The sequence below is a fragment of the Falco naumanni genome, chromosome 1 (assembly GCF_017639655.2).
Source record: "Falco naumanni isolate bFalNau1 chromosome 1, bFalNau1.pat, whole genome shotgun sequence".
Taxonomy (NCBI): Eukaryota; Metazoa; Chordata; class Aves; order Falconiformes; family Falconidae; genus Falco; species Falco naumanni.
This window is the reverse complement of record NC_054054.1, coordinates 93,023,872-93,042,356: the sequence shown is the minus strand read 5'-3', so window position 1 is coordinate 93,042,356 and position 18,485 is coordinate 93,023,872. Positions and strand designations below refer to the sequence as shown.

The 18,485-nt window shown below is 52.9% G+C and overlaps 1 protein-coding gene across 2 annotated transcripts in view; it reads right to left on the bottom strand.

Annotated features, from left to right (window-relative positions):
• OSBP2 (oxysterol binding protein 2) overlaps nt 1–18,485 on the bottom strand; it is a 116,829-nt gene that overhangs the window by 13,642 nt on the left and 84,702 nt on the right. For both annotated transcript variants that reach the window (XM_040607350.1, XM_040607359.1), the window contains one exon: nt 1,152–1,350. In XM_040607350.1, coding sequence (XP_040463284.1) covers nt 1,152–1,350 — 199 coding nt within the window. The remainder of the gene's footprint in view (nt 1–1,151; nt 1,351–18,485) is intronic.

Sequence of the window (18,485 nt, the reverse complement as noted above, 5' to 3'; positions counted from 1 at the left end):
TCATTCCTCTCCCTCCTTTTCATTGTAACTGTTAGAATCATTATTACTCTTTTTATTTTATTTCAATTATTAAATTGTTCTTATCTCAACCCTTGAGTTTTACGTTCCTTTCAGATTCTCTTCCCTACCCCGTTGAGGGGGAGTGAGCAAGCAGCTGCATGGCACTTCGTTACCAGCTGGGGTTCAACCACAAGAGCCTGGTGCTACAGCAGTTTCCCCCCTGCCTTCCCCAGCAGCGCCACAGAACCACAGAATCACTTAGGCTGGAAAAGATCAAGTCCAGCCATTAACTCAGGACTGCCAAATCCATCACTAAACCACATCCCTAAGCACCATGTCTACATGTCTTCTAAACACCCTCAGGGATGGTGACTCCACCACCTCCCTGGTCAGCCTGTGCCAATGCTTGACCACCCCTTCAGGGAAGAAATTTTTACTAATATCCAATCTAAACATCCCCTGGCACAACTTGAGGCCATTTCCTTGAGGCCATACAAGAACAAGGGCAGTGCCTGGCACTGCCACCACCCCCTGTAACAGCCACTATTCTGTCCCTTGAATCTGTATATCCTTTAAAAATCAGACAAGGCACTATTTACAGTTTTTGGCTACCCGGCTGTAGGCTAATGCCTCCCACAGGGAAGGAGATTTGGCACGAATATGCAAAGCTGTTAGATTTTATTGCCCAGTAACTCCTGTGAGCAGCAAACGAGCCCTGGCTGTGTCATCACCACCCCACACAGCTAGGAACTCCACAGTGCCAGGGCAGCCTGGGCTACCTCCAAGCACCATGGCTGCCCTCCAGCAGCCAGAGGTGTGCCCACCGGTGAGGGTTAAGGCTACCAAAATAGTCTGGAATAGCATGAACAAGCTGGGGACACAGCCCTCTTCCACATCTGTATCTTGGGAACATCCAAGTCCCCAAGAAAGGAGCAGCAGGACAATTAGCAATAATTATGGTGCAATGGGATTTGTTAAAAAAAAAAAAAAAACCCTCAGGGGACACACAGGGTATTGCCTTGTGCATCCTTCCCATCTCTGCCGACTTGCTGGGAACAACCGAGCAGAAAGTCCCTGTTAATCCTGGGGCTTCCCACAGGGCTCTGCCCTGTAACAGCCCCAGCCCCACTGTCTGGCCTGCCGGTGCTCACCCTTGGCAGTGCTGGTGATGCCAGTGCTGCTGGCAGACAGGCCGGGGGCCCCACGGCAGGCTCGCTCCAAGCTGTTGTGCTGCTTGGCTAACTGCTCGATGGTCTCCTCCAGCCGGATCCTCTGCTCCCGCTCATACTGCAGTGCCCGTTGCCATTTTCGGCTGTGAGTTTCAGCTAAGTCCAGGAAATCGCGGCAAGCCTGGAGGGGAGGAAGGGACATGTCAGCACCCAGCACAGCCTGGAAACTTGCCATGGAGCCAGCACTAGCAGCACGTGGTGACTCCAGAGCTGACTCCCCACCACTAACCCCCTCCTCCTCTCCCAAGACCCTGGTTTTATGAAATACAGTCCCAGAGCTTTGCACAATCCCCCATACCCATGGGGCTAAGGACAGTGCAACTCTGACCATCCAAACCTGAATCATCTCCAAGGAGATGGCTGCAACACTGACAACTTCCCCGAGTCCATGAAGCCTTCGTGATGCCCCACCTCCCATGACAGCCTGGCTTGCCATGCCACAGCCCCACAGCCCGTTTCTGTCCCTGACCCTATCGCTGGTCCCTGGGAGCCCAGGCTGGGCTCTCACAAACCTCAGTCAAGCCCAGCCTTTTGCAGTTGCCCTAAGATCTTGAGCAGCCACCTCCATCTCCAACCCTGCAGACAGGACAGTGGTCCCCAGGGTAACAGCCACAGACAGGAGAGGATGCTCAAATCTGGGAGCCAGCAAGGCCTTTGCCCCGAGAAGGCAGAGAGGAAGGATGCCCAGCTCCTCCCCAGAGCCACAGAGCTCAGCAGACACCAAAAGGCCCGGCCTGGCACCCGTAACACATTCACCATGGCCAGAAGCCCTCTTCTCTCCACAACAGACCCTCAGGACCCACCAGCCACAGGGACACACGCAGCCACACAGGGGAAGGAGGGCTCACAGGATGCACTCTAAGTGACGCCTTGCAGAATGCACAGCGCTCCTGTCCTGTGCCACCAGGGAAGGGACAGCTGGGACACCACGACCTAGGCTGACAGGAGAACCCTCGATGCCATAAACCACCACCACAGCCCCCAGACCCCCCCTCAGTATCGCCATGACTGCAGCATCACCCATTCCCACGTGTGCCAGACACCCAGTAGGACATTTCCTGGTGCAGGATGTCCGCTCGGGGATGGGACACTGCCAGGTCACGCAAGCTGCTTTTCTATTGTCTGACAAGAGAAAGCCAGCCCTCAGAACTCTATTTTTAGGTTATTTTTCACATTAGACTGAAACACCTTGGCTTTGCTGCTTCCTTTGCCATCAACTCCCAACCCCATGTGAAGCTGAACACAGAGGCAGGGCTGTAACACCTCCTCCCTCCCTTAAATCTCTGCAAGTTGGAATGCACTAAATTTTTTCTTACGTTTAAAAGTAGGATAATATAATTTTTATGGAAATTATATAGGAGTTTGGAGGCAGGCTGTCAACTTACAGGCCAATTTACTGTGCTTGTGCTTCACTAGCTCCAACCCATGGTCATACCAAGGGAGGTCCTCTTTAGATAAATGCTGGCCTGAAAAACTCAAAACTATCCAAAAGGCTTAAAATGAGAGAGTTTTGAATGTCTTAACAGGCTTCTAACAATCCCCAGGATTTAGTTATTTTCTTTGTTTCCATCTACATGGATTTCACATGTGATTTATTCAGCCCTTGGCAGGTTACTCTAGATTTGGGCTGCAGGTGGCACCTGGATATCAAGGTCTCTCTGGTTCAAGCAACAGGGTCAGGGCTTCAGCTTCCATGACCTGGCCTGATATTACCAGGATTTGCACAACAAAAGCTCCAATTTAGCAATTCTTCATCAAACCTCTCCTTTGGATAGGAGCAGGATCAGAGTCTCATCCAGGGAAGGTAAGTTTTTTCTTTAACAACATCAGAAAAAAAAACACCAGGGAAGTGACACAAAGCATCAGGTGTTCATATTTTAGGTGAAGAAGCACAAAGCAGAGAGAATGAATATCGCATCACAAGAAAGAAAAATGCAGGGGGCAAGCACACGTGCCTTTGGTGACATCCTGAACACAGCCACATCCCCTGGGTGCTCACCACTGCCCCCAGTGCCACCTCACGGAGCCCCCTCATTGCAGGAAGAGGCAGGAACAAAACTCAGATCAAATGATGAACAAACACAGCAAGTTTGACTCTGTCCTTTGGGAAGAAAAAAAAAAATATAATCAGTGCTACCCATCAGATTTAAAAAGATGTTCTGCTTTGTATTCATGTCTGCTCTCTCCCACTCCACAGGAAGTGCAGCATGGAAGAACCTGATCCTGCATTTGTGTTATCTCCATCCCCAACTGCTCCTGCCTGCTCTCACCACAGATTCCAGTTCACAGGTGGATTTCTGCAGGATCAGCCCCAGCACCAAACTGGCTGGGGTGAAATTAAATCCATAAAGCACAATGCAAGTGTCCCAAGGGCGAGCTCCATCATACATCCATCTTCAGCATCATGAAGGCGCTCCAATGATACACAATCACATGCGGTTTTGCTAGGCAGAAATAATTCAGCCCAAAAGTGTTTGCAAGCTCTGAACATGGGTTTGTCCTACAGCGTCAGCCTCTCAGCCTCTGGATTTCTATTTGTGGCCATCAGCAACTCCAGGAAGCAACTCAGCAGTGCTGTCACACCAATGGAGATGCCCACCCGCCTGAGCGCAACAACTATTCCCCTGCAAGCACCACACTGCAAGGGCATTAAGACTATCATTAGCCAGGAGAAAGGGTGGAAATGCCCCCAGGAAAGGCGAAGAGCAGAGCCCTTTGCACATCCTCAGCGCCACGATGGGCAACGTGGCTCCTGCAAGCTTGGAGCAATGCAGCAGGTCCCCCCGCTTTGCTCTTTCTCTGATTGCAGGCAGGGAGGTGTCAGGATTCTGTCCCTGTCCCATCCTGCATCCTCCCAGCCTGACAGGGACCACCCAGCTCCTCCTCACATGAGGCATGGACCCCACAGGGATGGGCACAGGGAGATGCGAGACCAAACCGCAGTTTTTCAGGGTGCTTCACACCACATTTTCACCTCATTCTCTGGAAACAACTCAGCTCCTCTCCCTACCCCAAAAAGTCCCACTGGCAACCACGCATGGCCACAGAGCCCACAGGCAGACCCTGCCCTGATGCCTCTGTACCCCCAGCTTCAAGCTGAAGCCTCCTGCCAGTTAGAACAAACCCATGCCCCGAGCTGGCCTGCTGGCTTCTTTTATTACGCTGATGCCTTGCAATAAGAGGATGAAACCATAAGGGCAAGTAATAAGATAGTGGCTGTGACCTTCCCAGCCCAGCAAAGCTCATTATCTGCTCCAAAGGTCCCTCTCACATACAGCGGGCACAGAAATACCCATTTTGGCGCAGCTCACTGGCACTGAGGATGGAAATTGCTGGCTGTCCCTGGCTCAGCGGGTTGAGCGCTTTAAAACGATGCGCTAGGAGATCGCCTGTAATTATCACGCTGCAATTAAACACAGTTTGTAAGGTATAATGGTAAATTAGGAGAAAAGGAGGTAATTATAGAGAAGCCACACAAAGCCAGCCCTCCAATGTGTCACCAGGCTGCAGAGAGCAGCGGGATGTGGAGGAGAAATTGCTTGATCAGTTGACAGGAATCAAAGTCCTAAATAAAAATCGCAGCATATCAAACCTCGGGTCCTCCCATCCCAAGGCTGCTAAGCTCCATGGACCTATGCTGTACTCCAAAGGGAAATCTGCACTGACAGGCTTCATTTACAGCCGTTAAAAAAATTTAAAAATCCAAGTGATGGAGAAGTGGCTGCTGGCTTTGCAGACCTCCTCCACCAAGTGTGGGGAGGTTTTGGGAAGATGACCAAGATGGCCCTCATGTGGCCTCAGACCCCACCAGCAGCAGTGCTACCTTCACATAGCTGGTCCTTGTTCCTGGCAGCACTCCACAACTTGTGTCCATGTGGATTTAGGAGCTGGCTGGGGTATGTATGCACAGGATTTATTCTGTTTTTGAAAGACTGTAAGGCCACCTTTCTCTGTAATTCAGACACTGGCACAAGCGCCATCCCCATGGTCTGATCCAAACCTATATACTCATGAAGCATCTGGATCCAACACAAAAGAGCACCACATTTGTTTGTTGGAAGAGAAGCGATGCTGAGGGTGGCAACATGAGAACATCCTGCCAGAAAGATCCCCCAAACCCAGCTCAGCAGCTGCCAGCAGCAGCCAAGCAAATTAAAAGTTACTAATTTGCTTTTGTAACTCCTACAGCCAGACAGTGCAGAGTTTCACAGGGATGCTTGCCGGAGGCGAGAGTAGCACTGAACAGGGCTGAGGGTGTATTTTATCACCACAGTCTCCATCAAGAGAGCTCATTCCTGAGCCAAAATACACCCCAGAACCCCCGCGTGGAGAGCTGGGGCAGCCCCACAGCACCAGCCCATGAGCTCCCCGGGGCTGCAGGGAGCTGAGCATGAGCAGCTCAGACACGAGCATCTCCCCCAGAAAGGTCGATATTGAAGGGAAATGAACCCCAGCCCTTATCTCGGGCTTGGCTGTCAGGTTTTCTCAACCCCCCTGGCTGCTCACATGGTCCATGAGGAGCCAGGTCTCAGCCACGTCTCGGCTCCATCCCAGCTCACCACCCAACAGCCCCACTCCCTTCAGCAGCTCAAACCAACCCCCACCTTGGATAAGCCTGTTTTGGCTGTCCCCAACTTTAGCAATAACAAACCCAAGATCAGTAGTTCTTGCATTACGGTATTTGCTTACACAGCACCAGCTCAAGCGAGGAGCCATGATGACCCTTCCCCAAGACAAAGAAACAGGCACATGAAATGCAGCCACAGCCTGACATCCTCCGGGGCCACATCGTCCCCAGCTGTCAGCAGCAGTAATTAAAATGCCGCTGGCTGCTGCCGTCCACTGAAGGACATGACATGACTTACTTCTGGTCACAGCCACAAAAGCCCAGAGAGCTGCAGCATCCCCTTGGACACACGTTCCTCTTCCAGCGAAACCCCTTGCTGCACACTGTCCCCATCCCCCTGAGATGCAGGATGGAGCCCCTGGACACACTGCACCAGAGCTGGCATGCCAGCGTGGCGCTGCTGCTCGGTGTGGGGACACACATCGAGGAGGCCAGCCCGATGCTTCCAAAGGAAACAAATCCGGAAGGAAACCAGTCACAAGGCTCCTCCGGGACTGCTCAGCCAGGTCTTCTGTTCCAGGCTGGGACAGCTTTGCCACCGCTCTCGGTGACATCCATCACCAAGATGCTTTTTCCAGCTGGCTGAGCACCACCAGCTCCCCGGGCTGTTTGGTGCCACTGCAGAGCAAGGAAATGTAGCTAGGAAAACAGTCCTGGAGGAGAGGGGAGTGAAGGCAAATGGGAGACAAAGTTGGAAAGGGGAATGTCTTGCCGGGCGTGGATCTGGGGCATGACGGTGAGAACCTGAGCAGCAAGTGACCATCATGCAGGAAGGGAGGAAAGAGCAGCGACATTCACTGCGCACAACAGCCAGAGCAGGAGGCAGCACCTCGGTGGGATGCTCTCCACATGCCTTCCCTCAGGCAGAGCCACAGATAATCAGAGATGCTGTGCACAGGGACACATAGCTTACCCTGCTGCCACCACTCCAACCACACCAGCAGTGCCCTGGAACCCTCACACTCCAGCCATACCCAAAGAAGCATCAAGAATGATGCTCCCACACCTCGACCCACTGGGGCAGCCAAGGAGGACCAGCTGCAGCAGGAGATGGCATGACAAGGTCCCAGGACAAGCTTGGACCCAGGGAAGGAGACAATCCCTTCATGCCCCCACTCTGCCAAATCCTGACTTCAGGCAGGTTTGGCTCACTGCTCTGCACCATGCTGGGATGACTCCTGACTCCACTCCCCTCCTGGGCCACTGCCCCTGTCACAACAGCCCAGCCAGTGGTCAGGACCTAGGCTGAAAGCACCCACAAGCTGCTCACCCTCATTGTCCTCCTGCCTGCTCTTGTTTCAGGTGAAGCCAGAGGTAAAGGGTCCAGGAGCCACCCACTGTTTCCCTAGTACCCATCTTACCTCAAACAGAAGCTGGGAACACCCGCGGGGGAACCTGGACCTTCTGCTTCATCGCTCGCACGCATCGCTGCTTCCCACCTCCATCAGTGGGTTGTGTCACATCGTCCCCAACAGCAACACCTCTTACAAACCACACAGGATAAAGGCAGACAACCACTTTTGGTGGCAGCAATCCTTCCTCTGAGGGAAGCTGAGGAGCAAAGGGAAGACCCCACCAGCAATCCCGGAGGGATGCGACCAGCTGCCTCGGACCAGTCCTGGTGCAGATTAAGGTGAGGGCAAGGGACACAAACCTGCCCCAAACTCCAGCATCCCAGGTCACCACTCATTCACTTCATTAACCCCTGGCTTGGTGATTCAAAGGTGCAAACAACTGCAACAGCCAAGCAGAGCAACACCTTGAAATCCAGCTTATAAAACCCTTATGGAGTGGCAGCTAAATTTAGTTACAGCTGAACCTGATCTGGGTGGTAAGCAAGAGACAGCCACAAATCCACATTACGCTGGTGCAGGGACACAGGCCATCCTCGCAAAGGTCAGCAGGCAAGAGCCTGCTTTATGAATGTACCACAAAGGAGAACGTAGCCCCCAGTTTGCAGGATGAAAGCAAAAGAAAAGCAATTTCCTAGTGAGCTATATGGCTGGGGTGTCGAGGCAATGCACATCTAAAGATACAGCCTTCATACAGATATCTCCGTCATCATCTGCAGAGTTTACCCACCCTACAGCTCTCCTGCAGCACCAGGAAGACCAAGTCATACCCCATACACCCACATCCCCCCGAGCCATCACTACCATGAAGCAGCTGTGTTTAAGCAGTGCCTGGATGCAGGTGGGGTTCGGACAGCACCAACATTTGCTCCACTCCTGCAGAACAGGGCAGCTCCTACCCCCAGCCCAGCCAGGCAGGGACAGGGCACAGCAGTGCTGTGCATGCAGCTTTCAGGGAGCCACCTGCTAACACCCCGGAGCAGGGTCTATCACGAGGGAAGTCACCTGCTTTCAGTGCCTCCTAGAGAAAAAGGTGATTTCTTCCTCCCATTCTACTGCACCTACACAAACTTTATCTGCTGCCCTCCTCAAAAGTCTCCTCATGAGCAAGGAGAGGGACCAGCAGAAGATGCTGTGCCCATCCCCACCCAGCATCCCATCCCAGCAGGAGAATGCTTTTAATCCTCCAGCACCCTAGCTGATGCCTCCTCACATACAGGGGAGATGGCAGGGTACAGGAGGTGGCACAACGTGCCCCAACTTTTGCCACAGGGCCAGAGCTGGATAGAGTCCCAAAGTCCAACTGCCAGCCTTGCAGCCCAGAGGCCGTACCATTCCTCAGCATCGTCAGGGTCAGAGAGCAGTGGCCAAGATGTTCTCCTTCGCCACAAGCAAGCCTGCTTGAAAACAATCAAGATGAAAGTAAGGGTAGGAAGCAGGGCTGCTTAGTCACCCCTGAATGTCCCGAACAGTGCTTACCCCTCGTCATCTTGGCAATTCTGGCAGGTCACCAATGACTGAAGATAAAAGCAAGTTCCATCCATCTGCAGTACAGGTCCAAGGTCCCAGAGGAGTCCAGCATTACCTGCAACCAGGTGGCAGGAGGGACAGAGGTGGCTTCTCTTTCTCCCAGTTGCTGGAACAAGTTGTAGCAGGTCCTAATTCAGTGTTGGATGGTGGTGCTGTAAATTACTTGTCGAGACAAGGAGGCACGGCCAAGGTGGTCAAAACAGCATGTATTCATGGAAAAACACCATTGAGACTCCTCCAAATTCCCATGGAGGAAGAGGCAAGGTGCCATCAAGATCCTGCTGGGCAGCAGAAGGCGAGATGTGGTGCCACCAGCTCTGTGGTCTGTCCCCATGCTCAGCAGTCGCTGCCATGATGGGCAAATTTAGCACTTTTCACACGTTTGTCATGGCAAATATACCAGATTTCACAGCTTGCTGCAGGCTAACAGGAACACTGTTAACAGTCCGTGGATTATCTATGCTGCTGAAAATGATCACCTGAGGTCACCCGCACCCTGCCAAGGTGGTGATGGTGTCACACACCTGTGGGCACCTCTGCAGAGCAGCAGTGCTTCTGGGTTCCTCAACGAGAGCAGTCAAAAATAGGTATAAGGAATAAAGAAATTAGGTTAATTAGCTTGAAAGTGTAAATGGTCACATCGAGGTATGCCAGATTTCTGCGCAGGGGTCTGAACCACAGGGGATGACAACTTCTCAGGAGGCCTAGCAAGGCTAAGCTTTTTACCACCTCCAGCGTGATGCTGATGGATGCCGAGAGAACGTGCTCAAACCTGTAGTCCCACCTGCCCTGAGCATCCCGAAGGAACAGTTCTGCAAATCTAACCTTGGGGAGGAAAAAACCTACCAGGAAGTGCCTGCTGTTCTGGGAGCGACATCTCCTGCTCCTCAACCAGACCCTTCCTTTGCCTGCATGGGACAAGGAGTACTTCATCACCCAGGAGTGACATGAGACAAGCAACTGCCAGATGCATTCAATCATCTCTTTTTCAACAGTGAATTATGCAGCAAGAGCCATCACTTCATTCATGAGGGGAAATAGTGCCTTGCCTTTTTGCATGCATCTGGTGCCTCAGAGATAAGTGCTCCCTTCCTTCCTGGAGTCATCAAAAGCCTGGGACACATCTGTGCTGCTGCTTACTGCATAACAGCCCCCCCAGGGAAGGGCAATTTCTGATCCTCTTTTTAGCTCTGACCGCATTCACACCGTGTCAGCAACCCAGGTGCATGGCACGGCATAAAAATGAGTTGTTTGGATTCAAAGCGGTGAGATACACAGAGCGTTTGGACCAAGACAGGATTAATTTGTCCTTACCCTCCACCAAAATACTCTTGAGCAGAAAGCAAAAGGGAAAATACAAGGACGAAGCTGACCTGAGTCCCAAATCATCTCACATCAACAGTCAGATCGCAACAAGACGTGGTTTTGAGCATAGTCATCTGCCGCAACAGCGAAGGTACCCACAGACGTGCCGGTGGCCCAAGGCCAGGCTGGCTGGACACCACCAAAGCAGCAGCACAGGGAAACATCCAGATCAACACAGACAGCTTAAATAATGGCAAATCTGTCCCAAATTCTTGGAGTGACCCTCAGCTGGCTCAAGATCATCCCAGCTGTCTGAAGCAGGAGGATGCAGACACACCGAGAGGCTGCTTCTCCCTGGGGCAGGGCTGAGGAGAGCCTGAAAGAAGGTGTTGAGCTGAGCCTCATCAGGTCACACCACCACAAAAAAAAAAAATGAAGTGGCATTCCATAAAAACCTGTGAGGGCAGCAGGTGTGAGTTCAACACAGAAAATCATCCTACTTCTTATTGCCTTTCTTTCCATACTTAAGTGTTACATTGGAAGGAGCTTTACATCCAGGCAAAAATGGGTGCTACAGAAATGCATGGATATAGAAAAGCCCGTTAGTGCCCCAAGGGGGAGTGGGAAGACGCCAGAGCAGAGCAGGCTCCAGACCACCTCTTGGTGACCTGCTGCTCACACTGCACGTTGCCAATGCCAGCATCTCAGCAAGACCTCCAACGCTCACCCAAGGTGCTCACAAAATCACTGATGATCCTGTTCCAGGTGGCACCGTGCACCCCAGCAGCACCGGTTTCTCTCTGGGGACTGTGGATTCCCTCAGAGTCAGAGATGTCCAAGATGGAGATGTCCATACTCAGCTGGGAGTCGGATCTGGTCTCCTGGTCGTGTCTCTGGGAGTTTTACTACCTTATCGTGTTATTATGGGCCATCTGCCTAAATGATACAAAGACACCAGCATTTTCCTCCATGAGGCAGGTTCAGCACTGCTTAGCCAGCCACACACACCTTGCCCTGGGTGTAGTTCCTCAAAAGAGGACCTCATCCCAGGGTCCAAAGCAGCAGAGGCAGTCCGGGGCCTGCGCTGGCACCACAGCCAGACTGATTGCAGCAAGCACCATTACAGACATGTAATCCACCTCACGCAACAAAGAAAGGATCAGTGTTAAACAGTGGCAAATCTGCCAGCCCAGCTATGTTAACAGGTTCTAATCCCGTACCCATGCAGCCTTTACGTAGGCGACTGAATCTGCAACTATCGTGTACTTGGCACGATAAAAGGAAATTTTCATTGTGGCCCTGAGAAGCAGAATAAGCCAACGCTGCCCGTGGGTTACAGACCAAAGTGATGCCAGCCGGGAGCTGTAGGCCAGCAAACACACAGGGTCTGGTTTCCAAAGCATCGCTCCCTGGTGGAAAAACAACTCAGGCATTTGCTGGATGCTTCGGCATTCGGTACTACCCCTTCCACCCCAAGCCTCGCTGAGCAGCACACAGCAGCCTTCGCTGGCCATGCCAGAGGGTTTGTCAGGGCACCACAGCATGCCAAGGATGCACCAGGACCAGCATAAAAGATACAGCTGGAGCTGAGGTGGGGAACTGAGACTTCATGCTGGGACCTCCTGCTGTAGAGCAGCCAGCCCAGGATCGTGCACTTTCACTGGTCTCCTTCGGCAATGCTTAACATCTTCAGCTTTTCCTTTTAATGCTCTTGCCCACCCAGCCAGCAGCAGGGCCTTTCTCCTTGCACCAAAAATCAGCTCCCAGGGAAGCTCCCAGCATCAGCTCTTCCCTGGCCAGGAGGTATCTCCAAAGTGGCTGCTGTAGTTCCATCCTTCCTCTTCGCTTGCCCAAACCAACAAAACCCACTACAGCAGTGTGGGGACCCTGGCAAAGCAGAAGAGCCAACACCAAGAGAGCAGCCAGCCCCTGCTTTTAGCACACCTGGAGGCCTGACCCTGGCTCTGGTGGGCTTGGAGAGCTCTGTCCTGCAAACAGCTCTCAAAGAGACATTTATGAGGCTCTCGCTGGCAGCTTAATTTCTCATCTGCCCAATGGAGCGAACTCCAGGCTGGAAGAGCATCTGTCCCCAATCGCATGGCAGGCGGCCGCAGTGGCAGCGAGCAGCTGGCATTGCCCACGGGCAGTTCCAGCCCTGGGACATGGAGGAAGCTGCTTCGGTTTGTACCTCAGTTTCAGCCTCATGCAATGCCTCTGCAGCCCGCTCTGCTGTACAAAAGGTGGTGCAGGAGCAGTGGCTGCCATCAGCAGCTTCTCTGGAGGCAGCACCTCTCTATTCCACTAGTCTCCCAGTGCCATAACTTCCTCTGGGTAAATCCACGGGAAAGCCGTGCTGCCATTTCAATGTCTTCTCCTTCAACAGACACTGGAGGAAGGAGCTGGAGAGAAGCACCTTGGTGCATCAGCCCAAGTAAAAGGCGAACACAACCCTTACAATACCAGGAGCAGAACTCCACAAGGGATTAACCAAGTGACACTTTGCTGTGTGCCCTCCCCAGGTTCCCATCCTGCCCCAACGCACCAGTAACCACCAGGCACAGACACGTGGCAGCTACCCATGTGCTGTGGGCAACTGCCAGAGGATCACACAAGGTATGGGCAGGGCTCACCCGGTGACAGCACAGTGTTTTAACATCAGAGGCAATGCCTGGCTGGGCTGTCTCACGGTTCAGCAGAGCTGCTGATCAACATCAGGCACTGCTGACAGTGCAATCCCCATCTACGACGTGCTAAGCCCACCAACATGCAGCCCTGCTGATCCAGCAGCCGCCTGAGCAAAAATGCTGGAAAGTCTCCACTGAAAGCTGCAACAGAGAAGTTATCGCACTCAGTCAAAAAAACAGGAGGACAGAGCCGTGAGAGACATCATCAGGTGCTGGTGACGGATACGTCCCCCTTCCTCTTGCACAAGGCTCCCAGGGGAGCCCCAGCAGAGAGTCTAAAGCCTTCTGAGGGTCAGATGAACACTATGAGGAGGAAGAGGAGGAGGGGGAGAAGAAAAAGTGAGAAGCCCCAAGACATGGTGAGGATAAAGCAAGTTGTCTGCAGGAGCACCAGCTGAAAGCCCTGGCCAGCATGGAGGTCCCATAGACGCACGTGAGGTCTAAGCAGCCACACACATAATATAATCTGGCTGGAAGGACTCAGCAACCACGGGGAATGATGATGAAGGGAGCTGGAGGAAGGCGCCGCCTGTCTGGATGGATCTGATCAGAGATACCCTCACACCTCTAAATTTAAAAAAAGCAATAAAGGATGCTCCAAAGAAAGCCACAGCAGCTTTGAGCACAGGGGCCAGGCTCTGCATCTAAACAACCCCTGGACCCCAGTCCCACTCTAACAGCTGTATAGGCAGGGACAGAACCCAGGGTGACACCCACCACCTTCCACCACCTCCCCCGGGTAACAGCAAGGACCCACCAGTTACTTATTCATCAGCGCAGTGCATCCACAGCAAAACCACCCCAGGACATGCAGACCCCTCGATGCAGCCTTCTCATCTGACAAGGATTAGGGCTGGGTTAAAGATTTAATCCCAAGGCTGGGGGTTTTCTGGGTCAGTGACATCGTTTGCAATGCGCTGATTAGTGTGCATGTTGTTAGCATAGCACAGATAATTAACACGGGCTGCATTACCTGCAAGAACAAGCTCCCTCTTCACAATCACCATTGCAATAGTCACAGGGAAGAGAAATCCAGCCCCGCTGCAGGGTTTTGCTCTGATTTGAGGCAATAGAGCATCTGCCTGGGGCCATCGAGGGCAGTGGCGGGAGGCAATCCCTGCCACTAACGACGTAAATCCGGAGGCTGAAGCTGGAGCTTGTTTGCTGCATTGCCTGAATTAGCCCCTGTAGTATAAGGATGCACAGGGTGGAGGCTCCTCCAGCCCCACTGGCTGTATTGGGAACATCCCCGTGGGCTGCTGTTCTCTCCCTGCTCAGCCTCTTTGCCCCAGCTGCCTGGAGTACTATGAAGAAGAGTTCAGGTCAGTCAGCCTCCCTGTGTCGTGATGGGTTTGGGGGACTCTGAGGCACAGCATCGCACGCCCACCCTGTGCCAGCAGCTGGCTCTGCGCTGGGACCTGGCCAGGTTTGCACAGGCAGCATCACCCCAACCATGCGGTCACCCCAGGGAAGATATCCCGGGGACTCTGTTTCCTACCAGCTTTAAGCAGTTTTGCAAGCACGCACAGACACATACGGCAGTTAACCTATCACTAAAATAAACCATTAGAAATCACACACTGGGCTGGAGGCTGCTCTGGTGAACCTGATGCTGCTCAGAGCACATGCTCAACATCAGTCCGGTTTAACATGGCAACAATTTCAGGAGTACAGATTAATCACAGCAGCATCCCCACGGGAGACTCGGCACTTCACAAAAAGAGCAGTGAAACTGGGCCCTGGGAGGGCAGAGGAATGGCTCTGGGGAAGCACATCTTGCTCCAGCACAGGCACCCAGGAGGTCTCCAAACAAATAATTGAGCAGCTGTAATCACCCCAGCTCCAGCACTCAGACCTTCTACAACTCACCCGGGAGTGGATGCCTCCACTGGGCAAATGCCACTCAGTCTCCAGGAGCCACGCAGGGCCACAGGGAGAAGCTGGCTACTCCTCAAGCCACCAGCTCGTGGTACAGGGCCACCCCATAACTACTGCTGAGCCAGAGCACAGCCCCAGAGGGCTCCACAGACAGAAATGCTGCCAGGGCTGGAGGATACAGCCTCTGGAATGCTGCTGGGCATCCCGGAGAGGCTTAAACAAACAACCCACAGCCACCTTCCCCAGGGATGAAGCAGCACATATCATTATCGATCTCGCTTCTGGTTCCAGCACTGTGTTTCACATACTAAAAACCCCTCCCTACAGGTTCAGAGGGGCGAAGGATGCTCTTTGCTGGTGTCTTGGGATGCCAGTACTCCAAATGGATCTGTTCCCACAGGAAAGGAAAACCTAGGTGGGGAAGTCAGCCTGCCTCAAAGTGGGTGCCAGCATCCTCTGCATGATAGGCTTGGGTGGCCACCAGCACAGTGGCCTCTCATAAGAGCAGTCATGGAGTCCTTCATGTCCCTGAAACGGCCTGCTCCTTGCCAGCCTGTGCAGGGCTCCCTTCTCGCAAAACCTTGCCTGCTCAGTATCTCCCACCTCGCACCACACCTCTGCCCTGGCTGCCTCTCTCATCCCTCCTTGCCTGGGCTGCACCACCCAGCAGAGTCTTCTTCCACCTCCGCTCCTCATAAACTTCTAGGGAAAATGCCAGCTAACCCAGGAACAGCAAACCAAGCCCAAGCCCTGCTGCTCTCCCAGCTCACATCCCTTAAGGGAGCACAAAGCAAGCCAGGAGAGCAGCTACTGCACGCTCGCATACAGTTTGGCTGCCTCTCAGCTTCACTGTAGCAAACCCCATTCCCATTAAAAAACTATTTCTAGCACCACCCACAGCCCTGTGAGCTCTTCCTGACGCCCAAACTGGCTTCCTCAGCATATCCACACGGCCTTCCTGCCTGCTGTCTGCTGCTAAATTATGAGACAGGAGCCTTCCCTGCTCTTTGGATGACTCTACGCAATACAGCGCAGCGCTCTTCATCTCTCTTCCTCTAATTACCCCCTTAATTTGTGGCTTCTTGTTTTCACACACCTCCCACTCCTCCCCCATGGCAGACTGTGACTTGCTTTTTTGTGTCTCCCCCTCGTTGCTCCTCACAGCCCCACTGACACCAGGCATCTTGGTCCCAGCAAGGCTGAACTCTGCCACGAGTCTCACCTGGCATGGTGTTACATGAGATCTCCAGGTACAGATGGGAGCAGAGCAAACAGGTGGCTCGCAGAGGTCTGGCCCTAAATTTAAGCCCTGCAGCAGTCAGCACCTCTGTATTTTAGATCCTCACCTGTAATGCAAAGATCCAGCACATCCCACTATGCCTCGGCCAAAACATTCCTCCATCATTCTGAGCATCACCAGCCCAGGGACAGCCCGAGCCACTTTCTCCTCCCAATCTCCAGAGGAGAAGCACCCAGAGCATTCAGCAAGGAGGTCACCTTTGCAGTGAAGCTCTTTCATTTACATATATATTTATTTATTTCTACTTGCTTGTAGCTACTCCTCAGACATTTACATAATTGGATCACACACAGCTGGACGAAAACCACAAGCACTTGCCCTGGAGCATCCATCCCTTCACGCTGCAGGCAGCAAAGCCCAGCCCTGCCCTGTCCCTTGCCTGCCGGCTGGGAAACACCAGCCACACAGATCCCAGCAACCAGAAGCAAGACCTAAGCACATAGCCCCGGGCTGCTCCTGTGAGCCCAGCACTGCTCAGTAAAAGGGCAGTAAAAAAAAAAAAATAAAAAGGGCAGACAACTCCTGGGGGTTTGTTGTAGCTGGCGGGTCACAGGTCCAAACCCCCCTAAATCGCTCCAGCATGCAACTGAAAAAGTAGTGAACGCAGCGCAATCTCGGCAACAATCGAGCAGCACTGCATGTCACCATCCTCAGCCAGCCAAGGCATGGACGTGAGCCACAGCGTCTCCTGCAAAAGCCAATCTCTGCTGCCCCGGCAGAGGCGATGCCCTGGGAGGCAGGATTTGGCTGTGCCGGGTGGAGCGGATCAGCAAGGTTTGGTGCTACAGCCAGGGCAGAGCGTGGACGTGCAGTATCCACATGCCGGCAGCAGCCTGTCACTGCTAGCTCAGTCCTCTCTGGGGAATATCTGGCAAATAAGGGTGGTTTAATTGCTCCTGCAAGGCACTACCAGCACCTCAAAATCACCTTGTGCTCCCGTGAGACGTGTGGCCCTGAGAAGCCTGCAGGGATCGCGGTGGGCAGGGGCAGGGTGTATTTTCACCTACTGCCAGGAGATGGCTTGACTCCATGTGCTTCCCTGTAGCGATGTTTTGTCTTTCAATACGGGAGATTTTGGGACCTTTGCATTGCACAGAGCAATGCCCCCACCCCACGAGACTCCCTGGGCAGGGTGCACGCAGCAGTTGCAGAAGGCATCACCCCATACTGAAAAAGGTAAATCAAGGTGCAAAAATCTGTGCAGGAAAAGGCGACAGCAGAGCTGGGAGCACCACCCCACCATGATGGGGTCGTCAGGCTGTCAGACCCCTTCCCTCCTGGTCCCCAAGACCTGTTCACCATCCTCTTGCTTTCTAATCCATCCCCTGCAAAGTATCGCTGCTTCCTTCGGGGTCAGCATCCCCTGCCCACAGTTCTATCACCTCCCCCTGAAACGACAGGCTCAGCAGGAAGCTGTGACAGCCGTAACCAAACCCCTGGAGCTGCCACTCTGCTCCCATCCTGCTTCTTCCATGTTTCAGCCCTTCCCCTTCAGACATCTCCTCAAGATGTTCAGCCACAAGCTGAAGTACAAAAGGATGCTATTAAAAACAGACCTTTGACACCCACCTGAAAACAAAGGCTTCACTCCCTCCTTGGCCCCTCTCACCTGCTCAGTGTTTTGGACAAACCACCTTTCTACCATTTTTTCCCTGCACAACAGTTTTCATGCTATTTTCCACCATCCAGACAGTCTAGCTGAAGCTTTCATCATGTCACAACCACCACAACCTCCTCCTCTCTGGGCTGGACATAGCCAATATTGCTCTGCTCATCTCTTCCCAAAAGGCTGCCAGAGAAATCCTCTCCCCAGCAATTCCTTGCCCACATCCCGTCACTAGTCTGCCTCCTAACAGCAAACCTTGGCAGCACTGAGGGCTCCACCATCACCTCCCACCGCTCGCAACACTGCCATCCCCACTCCAAAAACTTTGACAAACTCTCCACGGGGAGTGTGCTGCACAGGCACCCCCAAAGCTGCTCCAAAACACAAAACACCGTCTCAGGAAACCCTTTCCCCCCATGGCTACAAAATCCTGAGTGGAGACTGGGAGGATGCTGCAACCACAGGGCTCCCAAGTACCCTCCAGCTCCCATTTAAGATTATTATTATTTTTTAAAAGCCCACATAAAAGAACACACGACCTCCTTTTGCTCAGGGCTGGAACAGCACAATGACAGCACTGCTCCATTCACAATTCCCCGAGCTCTGCCTTCACATATGATTCCAGCTCTGTTAGGTTTTTGGGCTGTTGTTGTTTGTTGGGGTTGGGGTTTTTTTGCTTTAAATATTTCACTTAGTTTTGCTCTCTCTTCCCCTCCCCAGGGAATACAAGGCTCCTCAAGAAGGGTCATCTCCCTGCGATGGAGGCAGATTCACCCCACAAACAGAAGCTGTCCAAAAAATAATCAGAAAGCATCATCACACTGCACAAGGCAGGGAGCAGCGTTGGTGCCAGTACACGCTTCACAACGTCTAAGCAGCCGGGCTGGAAGAACACAGCCAGCACGAGACAGCTCTCGGACCCCGCCAGGGTTAAATTCCCCCATCGTGTAAAACACAAGCAGCTTCACAGAACT